The sequence below is a fragment of the Paramisgurnus dabryanus genome, chromosome 2 (genome assembly GCF_030506205.2).
Source record: "Paramisgurnus dabryanus chromosome 2, PD_genome_1.1, whole genome shotgun sequence".
NCBI lineage: Eukaryota > Metazoa > Chordata > Actinopteri > Cypriniformes > Cobitidae > Paramisgurnus > Paramisgurnus dabryanus.
The window spans coordinates 49,228,262-49,247,776 of NC_133338.1; the positions used below are offsets into that span (position 1 = coordinate 49,228,262).

Sequence of the window (19,515 nt, forward strand, 5' to 3'; positions counted from 1 at the left end):
CTTTTTAGATTTAATAACTTTAGCTTTGCAAACATCAATTTTGTTTTCAAATTAAAGCAGGTAAACTATAATCATATAACCATTAAAACTAGTTTAATTTTGTAACAGGTATAGATAACAGAAGTGCGATAATTAAATGTGTTCTCAGTTCGTCATACCACAGGAAAATTTAAAATGATTGAAAACCACTAAGTAAATAAAGTAAATTATCAAAATCTTGGAAACATTGGCAAGATTACCTTCGCTCAAATGCTGGGGGCGTGTCCCCTGAAACCACGCCTACTCGCAGGAAAAGCTATCTTAAGTCCTGTCTTTCAAACAGATGTAATTTTACTTAGTTAATCCCTAAGAAAATGTATCATGAATTTATTATAGAGAAGTGTACACATCTATGTAGAGAAGTAACCATGTTTTTGAGGATCTGAATGGATGCTCGCGATTGTGTTGGGGCGGGGCCATGCTCGGTGGTTCCTCCGTTTTAGCCCCGCCCAAATAATCTCGAACACAAAAATGTGGAAAAACTTTTTAACGGTACTCCACAATTTAGTACTAGTTCACAGTCTTTCTGTTTCAAAAATACATTTATAATGTGTTTTCACCGACTTAAACCCTCATAAGCCCCTATTTTCCTGTATACGGGGTAAAAATGACCTAAAAATTAAAAAGGTGATTACAAAAAATATACATTTTTAATGATACAAATAATATATAATTTTTTTTTGTTTACTTACCATTTATACACCAATGCTGTGTTTTTGGGAGATATGAAGTATTTACCTGTTTACCACTCAATTCCTCAACTACACCTTTGCTTGCCTGTAAAATATCACATTTTTTATGAAACATTCACATAAATTAAGATCTAAATTTTATTTAAATTGTTTTTAGATATTTATATAGATGTTAACAGTTAGATTACAGTTTTATGGTTACAGTTTAGGAAATAAATCGTGACCAGCAGATGCATTGGCCATAGAGACCCATTCATTTCACTGAATGTGGCCAACATCAACTTTAGTGAAACATTTTGTGATTTTATGTTTATATAAACAATAGAAAGGTCATTAAAAATAAAAATGATTTCAAATAGTAGAATTTTTTGTAGTTTTTGATGCATTTTGAAATGTCTGTTTTTACAAAAATTTGATTAAATGTAAGGGTGTTTGTCTGTGTTTGTGTCTGTGTATGTTTGTGACTTTGTCTTTTTGTGTGTGTCTGTGTCTTTATGTTTGTGTAAGTTTTACTGTGTTTGTGTGTGTGATTGAGCATGTCTTTTCTATATTGAATTTGTGCCAGGCCTTCCTTTCTGTGTCAAAATTTTCAGATTTATTCTGGATGCATCGATTTTATTTGATGAATAACAAGAAAAAAATGATTTTTTTTGCTTTTCCCATTCATTTCAATTGGGGTCATTTTTACCCCCAAAGGGCCTCTTTTGGTGATTTTTTTACACCTCTTTAGAACGACCGAATCAAGCCCAGTTTTTTTATATGAATCTTGAAAGATAATCTGGAAAGGTCACAAAATCTTATTCCACTGATATGAAGGGAACCATGTTTTTAACTAAATAAAAGTGGCTTGAGGGTAAGATTGACCCCAAGGGACTTATTAAGGTTAACTAAACTAATGTAGTAGCTGATAACATGGATATAAAAATAACATTTATTTTAGAGAATAAACAACAACTTTCCTCACAACATGAAAAAAAACATTTCTTATTACATAGAAAAATGAATTTTAATTAAATAGCTAAAAAAAATTAGATTAGAAATTAAAATTTTGATGTTATAAAATAATTAGTCACAGTTCACATATAAATACACACTTTTGCATTTCGTTACATAACTTCAGCATTGTGGCACACACAGACAACACTCGACTCTCAGGCATCCCATAATGTTTTGTTAAATTAAATCATCAGTTTCAGTCTTGGTCAGTCTTGCTGTTATTGTTGTTGTTTTCTTTCTCCTCTATCTCCTCCTGTGGTTTCTGCAGGTCTTTCTTACTGTAGTGCTCCAAAACCTCCGTCTCAATGTTATCCTGTCGCTGCTCAACATCCCAGAATGTCGGGCAGGTTTTGTTCCTGTGACACAGAGACACTTCAGTCTGACTCTTAACATATAAGTCTAACATGATACTACTCTCATGATAGGTATCATATTTGCTTTCTGTTGAGCTTGTTGATATTGAACTCCCCTTTTGGATTAATACAAGTTTTTGATCATACACTGTCCGAATAAATGGTCAAAAAATGGTGGAAAGCTGTCAATGGGGCAGTACACTTTAAAAATGCCCTAATATGTACCATTTTGATACAGAAATGTATACATTTGGTTCCAATACTTAGCACTGAGGGACTAATATGAGCTCTTAAGATGTACTTTTTAAAAGTGTACTAATGTTTAAGGTTTGGCAGTCACAATAGTCTTTGCGACCCACCTCCCAGAATGTCTTCACTGTCTCTTTATAAAAACCACCAAACAGCGTTTCAAATGCCAACCTCTGTACACCGTAAAAAGTAAAAGTTGGATCATTTCAATTGGTAACACTTAAATAGTTACTTTTAAGTGAAGAATTTAAGTTAAAAATGTTTAAATATTTTATGCCTAATCAATTGAAGTTTTTTTTTTTATTGATCCGACATTTTCGTTTTACGACTATTTGATTATCGCAAAAACAAAGCTTTGTGTTTACCAAAAGTTTATGACACACATTTTGTCCAACAAGTTTGTATTCACAGATGAAAAAAACTTTTATGAAATTTTGATTATGTAAATTGTCGCTAGTCGCTTTTTTGAAAAAAAAAAGTTGTATTGATTCTGATTATCGTGCAATAGATACCCCAAATTCCCCTTTTGCATGATACACCAGTCTTTCCTATTCACTTATATGGCGAATCGTTTCGTGTCGTTTTATTTTAATGGTTTCTCATTTGTTTTCTGTTTTTTTTTCCATTGTCGCTTGGGTTTTGAGTTAGAACAACTTTTTGTAACATAAAATGACATCCTAACCCCAACTCCAAGCGACAAATGATTTAAAAATCGACAAAACATGGAGAAACCTATATATTAAATAACATACTAAAGCAAAACCTAAATCTAACCCTAAACCCAAGCGAAAATGGTTTAAAAAACAGAAAACTAATGAGAAACCAATAAATAAAATGTCACGAAACGATTCGCCATATAAGTGAAAGGGAAGGATTGGCATATCATATGCACGCAAAATGGAATTTGGCGTATGTATTGCACGATAATCACACTGCGTGTCATTTGTACGCATCTTGGTGAGAATGGGTAGGAACGTCATTAAAGGGGTCTGGAAAGTCGCTAAGCAAATTCAATTGATCATATTTTGTCCATGAAACAAAGTAACAGATGAAAATATGCTAAGTTGGTTTAAATATTTTAGGTGTTACCGATTAAAGTAATAAAAAAATCACGTTAAAATGTTCACTTAAAGTAAGAAAATAGAAGTTTATAAAACTAAATTTTTTTAGGTGTTACCAATTGAAGAAAGGTTTTTATTGATCCGACTTTTACTGTTCTATAGTGTATTTTCAATGGAAAGTAGCAAAAGTTTGCTAGGAAAGTCACTAAATAGTTGGCAAATTCAACTTTTTAGCCTTCTTTCATCAAAGGATTGCTAGACTTCATGTGGCACCGCGCAGAACGATCAGTACGTGACATCGCAGTGACATCACAGTATCGCTAGAGCGATTAAAAAGCATATGGAGTACTCTCTGATCACTTTCGCGCGACTATGATGTCTCATGCCGATAGGTCTGCGATGCGCCGCTGAATTCGAACAAACTTGTTTCCCACAGTGGTTCTCAAACTTTTTCGGGTTCCTCCCAAGAAAATTTATGACATAAAAATTCCAAAACTAAAAATTTTAATCAAAGGACAAGTTCGGTATTTTACACTTAAAGCCTTGTTTTCAAATTGTTTATGATTAAATGGAACGGTTTTGACTGAAATTTCGACATATTCGGCTGCCCCGAGAATTTTCGGGTGTTTGTGTTTTATCTCCCACCCTTACAATGGTTTAATGGTGCACTGGAACAATCCTTCCTAAAATGCATTAAACTTTCGTTTACAAAGACGTGAAACTCACCGAGTGGTCAGGGGTGTTCACTGATATGCTCACACAAAAATCGCTTTAAAAGACGCATTCCAACAGGTTTAATCGTCGTTTTTGCCAACTCCATTGACTTGTATTAGTTGTGCTGTAAGGTACGGTATTACTCCGCGCCGGGAACTTTGTTTCTATTCTTGCAATTGGCAATGGCGAATAAGCGCCACCACCTGGGCTGGAGTGTTTATTATTCAAGCTCTAAGCGGAAGAATGTACGGGTGTGAGGCGTTTGAAAAAATATATCCACAAGTTAACAACGAATGCTAAAACACCTGTTGGAAAGCATCTTTTGCAGCGATTTTTGTGTGAGCATATCAGTGAACACCCCTGACCACTCGGTGAGTTTCACGTCTTTGTAAACAAAAGTTTAATGCATTTTAGGAAGGATTGTTCCAGTGCACCATTAAACCCATTGTAGAGGTAGGAGCTGAAACACAAACACCCGAAAATTCTCGGGGCAGCCGCATATGTCGAAATTTCAGTCAAAACCTGAAAACAGGGCTTTAAGTGTAAAATACAGAACTTGTCCTTTAAACAAAACATATTAAATTATACAATGTAGTGCTGTCGGTTAGTAGCCTTATTTTTCTTAGATTTAATTACACAAAATTAATTTATCATAAATTCTATAAAATGTCATAAAACTGGGCCAGGGCCCCCTGGCACCATCTCAGGGCCCCCAGTTTGAGAACCACTGCTTTAACACACTAACAAGCTAATAACTTGAATCACGTAGGTATATATGAAGACATCTAAAACATCTTGGGAGGTGGGGCACATTTTTTAACTTATGATTACTTATGAACTTACTGTGTGGACAGAGATTAATCTTTATCTTAATTTTAGGTATAAATATAAGTTTAAATCAATTAACATTTACATGACACATTGTCACAAAAGACTTACATTTTAAAATAGTAAAGTGCAAAAATGACAGCCAGGAGAACAACAGAGGCGACCGTGATCAGCAGAGCCACTGGGACAGCTGAAGATCAGAAAAGAGAAAACCGTAAATACTAACCAACATTAGTGTTGATATATCATCAATAACTGAGTTTGTTCTTACAGCAAACACTTACCACCGACTGAATGTATAAGCAAATGTTTCTCCTCCATGTTATTAAATGAGAGATTGTGTGCAGTAGAGAAGAAACCGGGTGGAGATGATGCTGAAGATTCAGTGCTTGTTTTTGGCATCTCTGTGCTCTTTCGGTCTGCGGCCATGGCAGCCTGGATCTCAAAATCTGTAAACACAGAACCGGTTTAGGCGTGTTCCTTAATAGAAAATGAAACAAATCTCAGTGTTCAGATATCCGCCAATTCATCTGATGGACTTCCTTCCTTCATCACATTTGTGGGCTTATAGGAAACAAATCTATGATGATCTCATATCCAGAATTTCCCATTTCCTTGGCATACTAACAACTTATTTTGATTTGATGCCAAATGATACAAACCTGGACGGGAGTGCATAAAAAAACCTGTATCCTTACAATGAAATATAGGCATTAGCATTAGGGATGCACCGAAATGAAAATTCTTGGCCGAAACCGAAAACCGAAAATGAGGAAACCAAGGCCGAAAAACCGAAACCGAAACACCGAAATAAATTATTATGCCAATTATTTGTACAAATGCATTTATGGCTATCACTGTGTACTACCTTTACTAGGGGTGTGTGACAGATCACAAAACTCACGGTTCAGATCACATTACAGTTTTTGAGGCACGGATTAGATTATTTTTCAGATCAGCAAAAAGGGGGTGGGGAAAATCTAATAACAAATAAAGAAATTACCAACATTTATAAAAAAGAACAAAGCTGCACATTAATAAGGGCTAACATTAAGTACAGAAATCGAATTAAATGAGTCATCATAGCACTGTCTTTATTGTATAAATGACATATATTATTATTTCTAGAGCTATTTGTCTCTTTGTTAGACTTAAGTAGGTTAATTGAGGTGTCTCTTTAAATAAGCAGAGACTTATGACTGTAATCTATACATACACTTAAGACATAAACAAATGTTTTTATTAGAAAAAGAATACTTTGGAGATAATTTTGTTTATATGTGCCCTGTCAATAACAGAAAGATTTTACGTTCGCTTGTTTGCGTCTCACTCGTGTGTGCACTATCGAGGGAACTTAAACGCGCGCGCACAACGAGAACGAAGGCGAATCCCAAACAGCGCAGCATAAAAACGTTACGTTGTTTTTCATTGCTTTATTCGGCACATGTATGTTAATGGACTATTCTAGCCTGGTTAGCCAGACCTACATCAAGATGTAAGGTCTGGCAACTCTTCACACAAACAGCTCAATGCAAGGGGCGGGATATAAGGTTGTCCCTCAAAATGCCTCTGCACGCAATAGGATAGCGCTATGACTAATCAGAGCAACGAAGAAGGTGACGTAGTTACCGTAACCAGTCGGCAAAACTCCAAACACATCTTTCTTGCTTAAAAAGGACTTCAGTAGGGTTATTTGCTCTTCTCTCAAAGAAAAACATAAGTATAATGGTGCGTTCCAGGCAGGTTTTTAAACCCGTGAGTTACGACTTCAAAACCACGACTCACGACCTTATGCGTTCCAGGCAGCCCGTAACTCGTGTTTTTACAACCTTCTACCGGTGAAAGTGCACTGGAACGGCAGTCAAACCCGTGACTTCCCACCCGTGAACTCGTACTAGATCGATGTACTCCCAGTTCAGAGTCGTGAGGCGTGGTTTTGAACTCGTGAGTTACGGGTTACGGGTTGCCTGGAACGCAGCATAAGTCCTCCAGAGTCGCGGCCAAAGCCGCTTCAAAAGAAAGCTGTTCGCCAGAAGCAGCAGCAGCCATTCAAGTAGGAACCGTTGCAGCTCTGTCGTCATCATGTTAAGCCCGCCCCACAGACGCTACACACGATGTGATTGGCCTGACCAAATTTTGGTTTTTGGAGCTGTTAAGTGTATTGTGAGTGCCTAGACTAAACCCTGGCAGCAAATATATTTTGCGGCCGCTAGGGTGCGTCTAGATTTCTAGGCTAGGACTATTCAGTATGAGACACATTTGCGCGACTCTCTCTAAAGTTTACACATCAAGAGTTCTGATCTTTGAAGAGCGTACTCACTGTGATGATCACGTCTGGACCGGACACAACCGCATGTGCCTCTGTGCGTACTTTAGCGCCTTTTTGCGGTTAAATACATCCACGCCGCATACATGTTGCTTCAGACAAGCACGTGCAGGTCGCGGTTTCTGTTTGCGTCATCACAACATTTCGGCCGTATTGTTTCGGTGATAAAAGTCTTTCGGCCGAAAGCCGAAAATGCTATTTTGGGGCATTTTCGGCCGAAAATTTTCGGTGGCCGAATATTCGGTGCATCCCTAATTAGCATATACACTGCAAAAAATGACTTTCAAGAAAAAAATTCTTAGTATTTTTGTCTTGTTTTCGGTAAAAATATCTAAAAATTGCTTTTATTAAGATGCTTTTTCTTGACGAGCAAAACAACCCAAGAAAATAAGTCTAGTTTTTGGACCAAAAATATCAAATTTAAGTGATTTTGTGCATAAAACAAGCAAAAAAATCTGCCAATGGGGTAAGCAAAATTTTCTTGAATATAGTGTTTAAGAAAATGTTCAAGATTTTTTGCTTACTCCATTGGCAGATTTCTTTGCTTGTGCACAAAATCACTTAAATTTGATATTTTTGGTCTATAAACTAGACTTATTTTCTTGGGTCATTTTGCTCATCACACTGCAAAAAAATGATTTTCAAGAAAAACAATTCTTAGTATTTGGTCTTGTTTTTAGTAAAAATATTTAAAAATTATTAAATTAAGATGCTTTTTCTTGATGAGCAAAACGACCCAAGAAATTAAGTCTAGTTTTTAGACCAAAAATATCAAATTTAAGTGATTTTGTGCATAAAACAAGCAAAAAATCTGCCAATGGGGTAAGCAAAATTTTCTTGAATTTAGTGTTTAAGAAAATGTTCAAGATTTTTTGCTTACTCCATTGGCAGATTTCTTTGCTTGTGCACAAAATCACTTAAATTTTATATTTTTGGTCTATAAACTAGACTTATTTTCCTGGGTCATTTTGCTCATCACACTGCAAAAAAATGATTTTCAAGAAAAAAATTCTTAGTATTTTTGTCTTGTTTTCAGTAAAAATATCTAAAAATTCTTAAATGAAGATGCTTTTTCTTGATGAGCAAAACGACCCAAGAAAATGAGTCTAGTTTTTAGACCAAAAACATGAAATGTAAGTGATTTTGCATAAAACAAGCAAAAAAGCTGCCAATTTTTCTTGAATTTTTTAAAATTTTCTGTTTAAGAAAAATGTTCAAGATTTTTTTGCTTACCCCATTGACAGTTTTTTTGCTTGTTTTATGCACAAAATCACTTAAATTTGATTTTTTTGTCTAAAAACTAGAAAGAAAGAAACAGCATCTTAATTTAAGAATTTTTTGATATTTTTACTGAAAACAAGACAAAAAACTAAGAATTTTTTTCTTAAAAAAATATTTTTTGCAGTGTGGATATTTATTTGCAATCATAAATATTAATACACAAAGGAACATGGTTTACAACCTACAAATATCTATAAAAATATACCGCATCAAGAAACATATTTTACCTGTTAAATTGAAGCAAAAGACATCAAATGGTTTATTGAGTTCTGCTCGCCACACGACAACTCCGTCTTTACCATTGCCACAGATTGTGCTAACATGAACTCTTGGAATAACAGCAATTTGCTCATCTACCCACCCAAACCTTAGATTCAAATCATATAAACAATAAAAAATTAATTTTAGACAGTGAATTTACCATAATATCATTTTGAAAATATTAACAATTTAAAATGTTTACCTGCATGTTTCCAGACCATGTTTCTGGGCCTCCGTTACCTGTGCTTTGCTTGCGATAGTCACACCCAGATGGTCACAAACAAGACGGGCAGCCGATACATTTAAGGCATATTTATTTCCCAGGGTAACTTCAAATACACCCATGATGGCTTGTTTAGGGTTCACTGTTCATCAGAAGGAAAACAAAAAATGAAATGAAACAATATTTTATAATTAGGCTTTTGTATGTTAAGCTGTTGAAGGTCAATGTCAAACATGTTATTAGCAGCTTTTATTATTATATATAGATTTATTATATATATACACTAGTCAACATTTGAAGTGGATCATAAAAGTTTATTAAAGTTGCAAATTGTTTTAAGACAATTTATATATTATACAAGTTATTTTTAGGAATTTAAGAATAAGAATTTTACCTTTAATAAGTTGGAGATCCATAGAAAGACCAAACATGAAGAAACTATTCAAAAGCACCAGCATCCGGACACCTGCCATGTTGAAGTCTTCACACTGAGTAGTTTCGGAGCAGCGTTCAGTAATTTGGACCCGAGTGCCAAGTGGAGAGGTTATAAACTCTACGGCTAAACTCCCCAGGGGTGCGGCCAGTGCGAGGAGGGGCGGTTATTTTATAAATGACCTGTACAAAGTGTCATGACCGAGCCGACGCGACGGGGAAGAGGAAACAGGAGGTTTGCGTGCATCTCTGGATGAGCACTTCAGGAGTTCCCTTCAGGCCAAGGAGAGAGGATCACTCGGTGTTGATTGAAGATCTCCTGACGCACTGTACCACATTGGGAAATATTTCCGTGTCTTGATGTCATAGCAGCTATAGTGAGAGAGGAAATCTAAAATTTAAAGGAAAATTCCCATATTGCTGCTCTTTATTACTGGAGACTTAATGGAGGTCTCCAGTGAGTTTGCTTTATTTAACTTGGCCTGAGATGTACCAAGATTGCTTATAAGGTGCATAATTTCTTTACACTGTCAGAAATAAAGGTACAAAACTCTCACTGGGCGTACCCTAACAAAAAGTATATACTTAAAGGAATCCTCCAGCCATATATAAAAATTAACCCGTGATTTACCCAGCCTCAAGCAATTTGAGATACGTATGCCCATCATCTTTCAGACGAACACATTTGGAGTTACTTTCAAACTTTAGGGATCATGGAACTTCCGACTTTAAACCCCCAAAAAAGTGCATTAATTCTTCACATCAGTAATCCACATGACTTTAATGGGTTAATAAAGGTCTTATGCGGGTAATCGATGCGATTTTGTAAGAAAAATATCCAGATTTCAAGCCTTATAGACATTAATAATGTTGGGGTTAACTCATTACAAGTATGTGGATTTTGTAATAATATTACTTTTCTAAAGTAACGAGTAAAGTAACGCATTACTTTTTAAATGTACACATTAATATTAAAAAATGATAAAAAATGATGTACTGAATTAAACTGAACGTAAGCATTACTTTCTATGAAAAGTAACTAAGTAACGTACTTAGTTACTTTTTTTTGGGAGTAACTTAATATTGTAATGCATTACTTTTAAAAGAAAATTTTCCCCAACAATGTGACTAACTAGCTTCAGTAACTGTGCCATCTTGGCGTAGTGAGCTTGGTGTAGTCACATTATGCACTTTATGCATACACGCCTGTGTCTGAACAGTTAAAAACTCAGAAACTGAGATGGCAGGCCAGAGCTTGACATTTTTGTGATTAAATACTTTTTAGTCATAAAAAACACCTGCAAGGCCTAAAAGAGATCAAGCCTCAGCCAAGAAAAAGTAACGCAAAAGTTAAAAAGTAGCATAAGCATTACTTTCTATGAAAAGTAACTAAGTAACGCAATTAGTTACTTTTTTTGGGAGTAACTTAATATTGTAATGCATTACTTTTAAAAGAAAATCTTCCCCAATACTGTGACTAACTAGCTTCCAGTAACCGTGCCATCTTGGCGTAGTGAGCTTGGTTGACATGGGTACATTGCACAGTGACTGTCGTGAGTCCAAGATGACGTTGTTACCTGAAGCTAGTTATTATACTTTATAAAAGTTAAAATATGGACTTTTTTACAAAATCACATCAATTACATGCAAAATATCTTATTTAACCCTTTGGAGCCGTGTGGATTACTTATGTGAAGAATGGATGCACTTTTTGGGCTTCAAAGTCTGTTTTTGTTCCCTGATCACTTTTTTCTAGTGTTATAAACTTGCAAAGTCTAGCAAACATATTTACTAAAATAACTCCAAATGTGCTCATGTGAAACATGATGGACATTTGTATCTTGGATTGCTTAAAGGATTAGTCCATTTTCTTAAAAAAATCCAGATAATTTACTCACCCCCATGTCATCCCAAATTTAGATGTCTTTCTTTGTTCAGTCGAGAAGAAATTATGTTTTTTTTAAGGAAACATTGCAGGATTTTTCTCATTTTAATGGACTTTAATAGAGCCCAACATTTAATACTTAACTCAACACTTAACAGTTTTTTTCAACGGAGTTTCAAAGGACTCTAAACGATCCCAAACGAGGCATAAGGGTCTTATCTAGCGAAACGATTGTCATTTTTGACAATAAAAATAACAAATATGAACTTTTAAAGCACAACTTCTCGTCTAGATCCGGTCCTGAAAGCGCCAGCGTGACCTCACGCAATACGTCATGACGTCAAGAGGTCACAGAGGACGAACGCGAAACTCCGCCCCAGTGTTTACAAATGTGAAGAAAGAGGACCGTTCCGACGTTGTTGTATGTCAACTGATACTAATGAATGTATTTGTGTCAGTTTATTGTTTAAAATGGTCCGCAAATGTGCGTTTTATATATGTAACACGTGACCTCCCTACGTCACTACGCATTTACGTGAGGTTGCGCTGGACCGGACCTAGATGAAAAGTTGTGGTTTAAAAGTGTATATTTGTTATTTTTCTTGTCAAAAATGACAATCGTTTTGCTAGATAAGACTCTTATGCCTCGTTTGGGATCGTTTAGAGTCCTTTGAAACTCCGTTAAAAAAAACTGTTAAGTGTTGAGTTAAGTATTAAGTGTTGGGCTCTATTAAAGTCCATTCAAATGAGAAAAATCCTGCAGTTTTCCTCAAAAAACATAATTTCATCTCGACTGAACAAAGAAAGACATCAACATTTTGGATGACATGGTGGTGAGTAAATTATCTGGATTTTTTTTGGACTAATCCTTTAATGTTATCCAATGTCTTGTTTTCTGTAGAAAAATCTTAAAATTATTAAATCAATATGTATTTTCTTGATGAGCAAAATCTAGTTTTTAGACAAAAAATAAAATTTAAGTGAATTTGTGCCAATGAGGTGAGAAGTGTTTAAGAAAAAAGTCAACTAATTTCAAGATTTTTTTCTTAGCCCTTTGGCAGATATTTTTGCTTGTTTTAAAAACAAATTCCCTTAATTTTTTTTTTGTCTAAAAGCTAGTTTTAGTGTTGCGATTCAACAGCAGCTTAGCACACTTTGTCTGGTAAGGTCACACCAAATTGAGAAAGCTGTCGTCAGCAAATGCCAAACAAAGGGGATTTGTATGGAATAAATTTCCCGCCTAATGTATTGAGGTCACGGATTAAAAAATAATATGCATGAATAAAATAATAATACGCGCAAATCAGTACTTTAAACAGATTTAAAGTTATATTGCACAAAACTGAAAAACGAATGCAAAGTTATCCAAATTGCATACAAAATGACGTTTTCTTTGATTATATTTTTCATTTTTTTCTTCTCTCTAATATATTCTGCTCATATTATTTTTTTTTGTATGCTTGTGCTGTTTTTCCCTTGCTCTTATTTCCACACTCTGCGCTTGCATTTCCAAAAGTTGCAGTTAGAGTTTCATGCAAATCAGGGCAGACTTTAAGTGTCGCCATTGGTCCGCTAGTTTTAGATTGACAGCTCCTCCTCTAGCCAATCAGTCGAAGAGAGGGTGTTGACGTCACTTCGGTGCGACTCAAAGCAGGCGATCGTGCAGGTGAAGATGGATAACCGTCAGATGGGCTTTGATAATTTCAGATAACTTTTTGTATATTCACAGGTAGTGAAGTATGCATGTACAGTTTCTTTAAATATAATTATTGGCATTTATAGAGTCCGTTTTGAGAGAAAATTGAATTTTTCTACTGTTATTGAGCTTAGTTACACTTAGCAGTTAGCGCTTAGCGTATTTACCTCAAAGTTTACTTCAGTAATATTACCTTTATTTAAGTAATAATAGTACAGTTTGCATATCAATCCTGCTTCTTTATGTTTATTCATGAATTTATGCTGTTATGTGAAGTCATGAGAGCTATATTTATTGTAATACGAGACATTAAATGACGTTATGTGAATACTTTTGCTTTTAATGTGCTCATTATACACTCACAGTGGCATTTTTGTGCTGGATTTAAATGCATGTTTATATATTTGTTTTTACGTTTATATTGCAAACGTTTTGGCACAATATTACGTGGTCTTATTGCAACAGGCCCTATAAAACTGTACACTGTACACGTGCCTTCCCGTGTACAGTTTGAAACACATGTAGCCTTTCTACAACCCTGCCTGTCACCTAATAATCTTAATATATGTGGAGATAAATAAACCTTTGCACTAAATCTGGCTACTTTGATCCATTTCTGTGTTCTGGCTCTGACACACCAAGAGACATGCTGGAGATTTAAACATCTTTAAACCAATCTCCTTATGTCCAATATTTATATATGTCCAATATTTAAAGTATATTATGTGTATCTATTCACACACGTCATATGCAAGAAAGTAATGCAGTGTTTTTAAACTTATTTTCTTTGTATGCTGTCAGAATATGAATATTGGCTCAATAAAGGACTATTAATGGAAATTCACAATTCAGAGATTGTATATATTTAGTTTTATTTTGTGCAGCTTGCTGGATTGGAGCTTAAAGCATCAGTTTATAATTTATGTAAATTTAGCATACAGTTATTTTAATTTGTGTCATTTAACTCGGTTATGCAGTTCCTAGCACAGATAATAAACAAAGCCTTTTCTGTATTGTTGAGTTGTATTATTTATTTGTATTAATACAAATAATGTAATGCCCGAGTAAACACAATGGGTCTGAAAATAAAACAAAAGCAATTGGTTTGAAAATGCTTTATTTCTTATCAATATTGGGAAATCCCCTACAGTAGTGTTAAACACAAAGCTTCCTTTTATAACATGTTATAACTACTGTACATTTATTCAAAATAAAAACCTGAAGCACCACACTGATATTCAGGCCGTTTGCTATTATGTTTTTTTTAGTCAAGATCGTTCAGATGTACAACTTGGCTGAAGTCTACCAATGGTAATTTCATAAATATATTTGTCTGCATCTATGAAAGGTCTGAATGCTTATGATATCGTAATATTTTTTGTTTTATACTGTATACGTTTGCACATAACTTAACTATTATCACTTTATCATTATAGTGTACTGAGCATAGAATGTGTAAAGCCAATGTATGTAATTCATTTTAGCCTTAAACTGCAAAGACTCACTCCACTGCCTAAACCTAAACTAGCTAAAAGGATTCGTGTTAACAGACTTTCATTTACTTGGATGACACATTATCTTAAAGAACTGACAAAGAGTACTCACAACAGACATAAGTGTATTTCTGTCAAACACTAACAATATTTTGTTTAATGATATTTAATTGTCTAATATTTGCCAGCTGACGGTTATCCATCCTCTCCTGCACGACTATGCAGCCACTGGAGTCACTGGAGTGACGTCAACTTCCTCTTCAACTGAGTGGCTAAAGGAGCTGTCAATCTACAGCTGTCAATCTACAACTAGCGGACCAATGGTGACGCTTAAGTCCGCCCTGATTTGCATGAAACTCTAACGGCAACTTTTGGAAAAGCAAGCGCAGAGTGTGGAAATAAGAGCGAGAATAAAAACAGCACAAGCATACAAAACAAATAAATATGAGCAGAAAATATTAGAGAGAAGAAATAAAGGAGTAATATAAACAAAGAAAATGTCATTTTGTATGCAATTTGGATAACTTTGCATTCGTTTTTCAGTTTTGTGCAATTTAATTTTAATTCTGTTTAAAGATCAAATTTGCGCTTATTATTTTTTCATTCACGCATATTTTTTTTTGAACCGTGACCTCATTACATTTGGCGGGAAATTTATTCCATAGATTTGACTCTGGGATGAAAATAACAAGGTGGAAGCGCAACAAGGTGACGCCCTTTTTTGGCGTATTCCTGTATTCAGAATATAGTTGTAAGTAGAGGGCTGAAGTCCAAATTAGCCGTTCTCTGTAGTCCTTGAAAAGCAAATTCTGTTAAAGAAAACATATTGCTTGGCATTGAACTTCGAGCTTAATAATTTTGCAGGTATTATTAATGCTCTAATGGCAACATTACACACTAACTAAAGAACTAAAACGGCACATTTAAAGGATACAGCTCTTGTACCTCCTGTACCTTTATTTCTGACAGTCCAGTGATTCATAGAAGAACCATTTTTGGTTCCCCAAAGAATTATTCAGTCAAATAATCTTAAAAGAGCAATTTCTTTTTCATGTTTTTATATTCTAAAGTAGTAGAGTAAAATTTACTTGTTGCACTTACATTTTTAGGTTTATTCAACTTGAAATTTACAATTAATTTAAACTTTTTTTGACTAGTGATGAGATGCTATAAATTATAAAAATTATTTTTTATTTATTATTAAAATTTAAAGAATTTATAGCAACTCCTCACTGGTCAAGAAAGTTGAAATTAATTGTAAATTAATGTTGAATTTTTACAGTGTATAGTGAGAGTGTGGTTTTAAAATAAAAATACGAATGAAAATGAAAGTTTGATAAGAATTGTTTTTCAGTTAATGCAAAAATTTCTGATTCTCACAGGATTGAGGCTGTCATGGATATTGGGCACTACTTGTTCACTATCCAAAATAACTCCATTGTTTATGAAGACGAAGGCCAGATTATTGTTGTGACTTCTGAGGTTGTTTGTTCATTTTGTTCAATTTCCTCTTGTTCCCCCAGTGCTGGATTATTAACAGGGTGATGTTCATCTAACTTCCTGTGATAGTACACAGTTCATCTCACTTCCAGCAAAACATCTCACACACATACAGTACAGTACAATATAGACATACATTATCATCATCTCACTACCAGGAAAAATAGATTTTGAATAAGATACACCTAAATTGTTTAGTGTTCATGTATTCTTGTACTGTATTTAATTTATGCTGAACAATTTACAATAAGGTTCAATAAGTTAACATTATTATCTCATTTAACATTATTTTCAGCATTTACTGTACTAGTACATTTTTTAAAGCAAATGCTGGATCTATTAACATTAGTTAATGTACAACAACTAAAAAGATAGCATATAATAAATAAAGCAATAAGCTTTTTGCCTATCATGACAATTTTATAATGCAAAAAATTTGTGAAATAGTGTTTATGTATGGTTCGATTCCCGGTGAACACACACATATGACCTGGATATCAAAACAACATAAATAGCACGGGTATATTTGTAGCAATAGTCAAACAATACATTGTATGCACTGTAAAAAAATTCTGTAGAAATTACAACGTTATTGCAGCTGGGTTGCCGGTAATTTACCGTAGATTTAAATTTATGTTATTTACTGGCAAGAGTTTGTTCAAAGTTAAATAAATTTTAAATATTAACAGGTCTTTATCTTTACAGAATAAAACTATACAATAAAAGCCTCATGCAAAGCATTCTGGGAACCAGAAATCATCATCAACCTTTTTCTGTTTTTTGCTTCAGATTTTGTTTCCCAGAATGTTTTGCTTGATGCAGTTTTTTTAGTTTTACTCTGTAAAGAAAAAGACTTGTAAATGTTTAATGTTCATTTAACTTTGAACAAAATGTTGCCAGTAAAAAACGTAAATCTACGGTAAATTACCGGCAACCCAGCTGCAATTTCTACGGGGTTTTTTTTACAGTGTGGGTCAAAATTGTCGCTTTTTATGGCAAAAATCATTATGATATTAAGTAAAGATCATGTTCCATGAAGATTTTTTCAAAATTTCCTGCCGTAAATATATTAAACATTTATTTATCATTAGTAATATGTATTGCCAAGGACTTCATTTGGACAACTTTAAAAGCAATGTTCGCAATATTTAGATTTTTTGCACCCTCAAACAGTCCATTTTCAGATACTTGTATCTCAGCCAAATATCTAACAAACCAACATACATCAATGGAAAGCTTATTTATGTAGATAATGTATAAATATTCATTTTAAAAATTGACATTGGTTTTGTGGTCGAGGGTCACATATTAACTCATTCCCTGCCAGCCTTATTTTGAAAAGTTGCCCGCCAGCATTTTTTGTGAAAAGTTTCACAAAACGCCTTCCAGGAAAATGTTCTTCTATAAATATATAAACATACAAATATATCAAAAGAAAGAACAGACCCTCTGCTTTCAAACAAACTAAACGGGGAAAAACAATTTTTATCAAATATATATATTTCCTTTGCTTATAAACTCTTAAATATGGGTATTTTTCTTAGAAAATAATTTTTTTAAGCAAAAAGCTGAAATAATTGCATGCTTGTGTAGGATTTTTTGTTAGAGATTAGATTCAGAAAGATTATCAAAGCATACACAAAGTGTAAAATTAATAAATAACTTTTTGATTCAGTTTGTAAATAGACCCCTTGCACGTGACGTCACGGTCTACTCGCGCGAATTATGGACGCCATGACGGACGGCGGAAGTGCTATATTGTAGACGGACGGCAAGCCGAACAAGTACGTGTTTGTGTTCGTTAGGGTCATAAAATGGTTATTTCGTGTTGCTATGATGCACCTACCATTACAGAAAAGTGGCATAAATACATTATTTTTACATGAATGTTATTGTTTAATGCTGCAGTGACACCATAAATCATAGCTGCTAACTCCCACGCATCGCAATTGACCCCATTCTCACATAGATATGTATATAAAGGCTAGATGGCTCAAGGCGGAGTCAGCTGTGTCGTCACTTGGCGGCCATCTTAGGTCAGTGCTGCCATAGTGCTGCTCCCTGCTGCTGTGGACGGAAGGTGAGTGACATACGCCAACTAAAATGCTCGTAACTTGCTGAATTCTTGACGGATTTACAAACGGTTTGGTTTTTTACAAACGTTATTAACGTGGCTATAATTCTGGAGGCTTTAACATGTTTCATGAATGTTTTATTTATTTTTAGTATACGTATTCAGTGTCATAGGTACATCTTTGACGTTTATAACAAACCAATCCGTTTGAAAATCGGTAAAAAATTAAGCAAGTTATGGTCATTTAAAAGTACCTGCATCATTAAAACTCAATGCTACGAGTGAGCGAGCGCCCTGTCCTAAGATGGCCGCCAAAATGCGGACGTTCCACTCAATTGGCCATCAGCGCGGACGAGCCATCTAGCCTTTATATACATATCTATGCATTCTCACGCCACATATCCATTTTCACGATGTAAGTAGCTAAACCAGTGCTCGCAGTACTGACACTTTTATATTTAAGCGTACCTTCACTGTCTTTTGCGTGCCACCACTTCTCATGTTGCTGGTACTTTGCTGCAAAGAGTCAAAGAGCATTTCACTTTATGTGGCGCTGCGCAGGAAGTTCGGCAGCGAGGACATCAGAGTACCGCGAGAGCAAGTCGAAATGTTACAAAAGGGTCCGCCTTTACCTTTGCTCTCGCGTTACTCTGATGTCATACGCCGATCAGTCAGCTCCGCACCAGTCGAACACACAAAGCGTCAAGGTCTGGATGAAAAGCAGAGACCTGCCCGGAATCCACGCACGCAGATACCCTCAGAAAACAGCAATTTTAATCAACCATCACTCGCGTGTGCATGTTTGCAAGCAGTACAAGCCTGCGTGATGTTTGCGGTGACAGGTTTTAATAAAAAAAAAGTCAATTGATATTTGACATCTATAAACAATAATATATACGAAATATAATTATATGGTCTTGACATACACATTATCTGTTGCTTTAGTTTAATATAAACTACTCATTTGGTTTATTTGGTTTTGACAGTCCCTCTATCACAAATCATCACTTTACGCTTCTCTTTCTCAGTGGATAAACTGAATCAAACCTGCTGTTATCTGCAGTTATACATTTTACAGAGACCAGTAGCCCATTCATTAGATTTTATCAGAAGAAAAGCATAATAGAAGTGTATAAAATAATAGTAAAGACTCTAATCTCAGGCATTTAAACTCAGGAAAAGCTTTTATTTCAATTTAATTTCTAAAATATGATTCGATTTGTACTGTGAACCATTTTAACGCAGTCTTTTCCAACTATTTAACACAGAAATAGCTAAAATCCACACTATTATCAGTTGGCAAATGGTTAGGACTCAGAAGTTGGCAGCTCTGCAGACTTTTAAAAGCCTTAAGATCAGCACCAGTGTATGGGGATATCCCGTTTACCCCATAGTGGTACAAATCATGCGGG

General features: G+C 34.8%; 1 protein-coding gene across 1 annotated transcript; it reads right to left on the reverse strand.

Annotated features, from left to right (window-relative positions):
• Window positions 1-1,643: 1,643 nt before the first annotated feature.
• On the reverse strand, window positions 1,644-9,828 carry lyve1a (lymphatic vessel endothelial hyaluronic receptor 1a). The gene is made up of 6 exons (XM_065261514.2): window positions 9,418-9,828; window positions 9,003-9,165; window positions 8,767-8,906; window positions 5,217-5,381; window positions 5,044-5,122; window positions 1,644-2,083 (listed from the first exon to the last, which is right to left on the reverse strand). The coding sequence occupies exons 1-6, from the start codon at window positions 9,494-9,496 to the stop codon at window positions 1,924-1,926; spliced, it is 786 nt and encodes a 261-aa protein (XP_065117586.1). The 5' UTR covers window positions 9,497-9,828; the 3' UTR covers window positions 1,644-1,923.
• Window positions 9,829-19,515: the final 9,687 nt, after the last annotated feature.

Coding starts and splice junctions, on each gene's coding strand:
- lyve1a (XM_065261514.2), bottom strand. CDS start 9,496: ATGGCAGGTGTCCGGATGCTGGTGCTTTTGAATAGTTTCTTCATGTTT. Junction 5,382..8,766: donor CTTTTGCTTCAATTTAACAG/GTAAAATATGTT, acceptor CTGTGTTTACAG/ATTTTGAGATCCAGGCTGCC. Junction 5,123..5,216: donor GCTTATACATTCAGTCGGTG/GTAAGTGTTTGC, acceptor TCTGATCTTCAG/CTGTCCCAGTGGCTCTGCTG.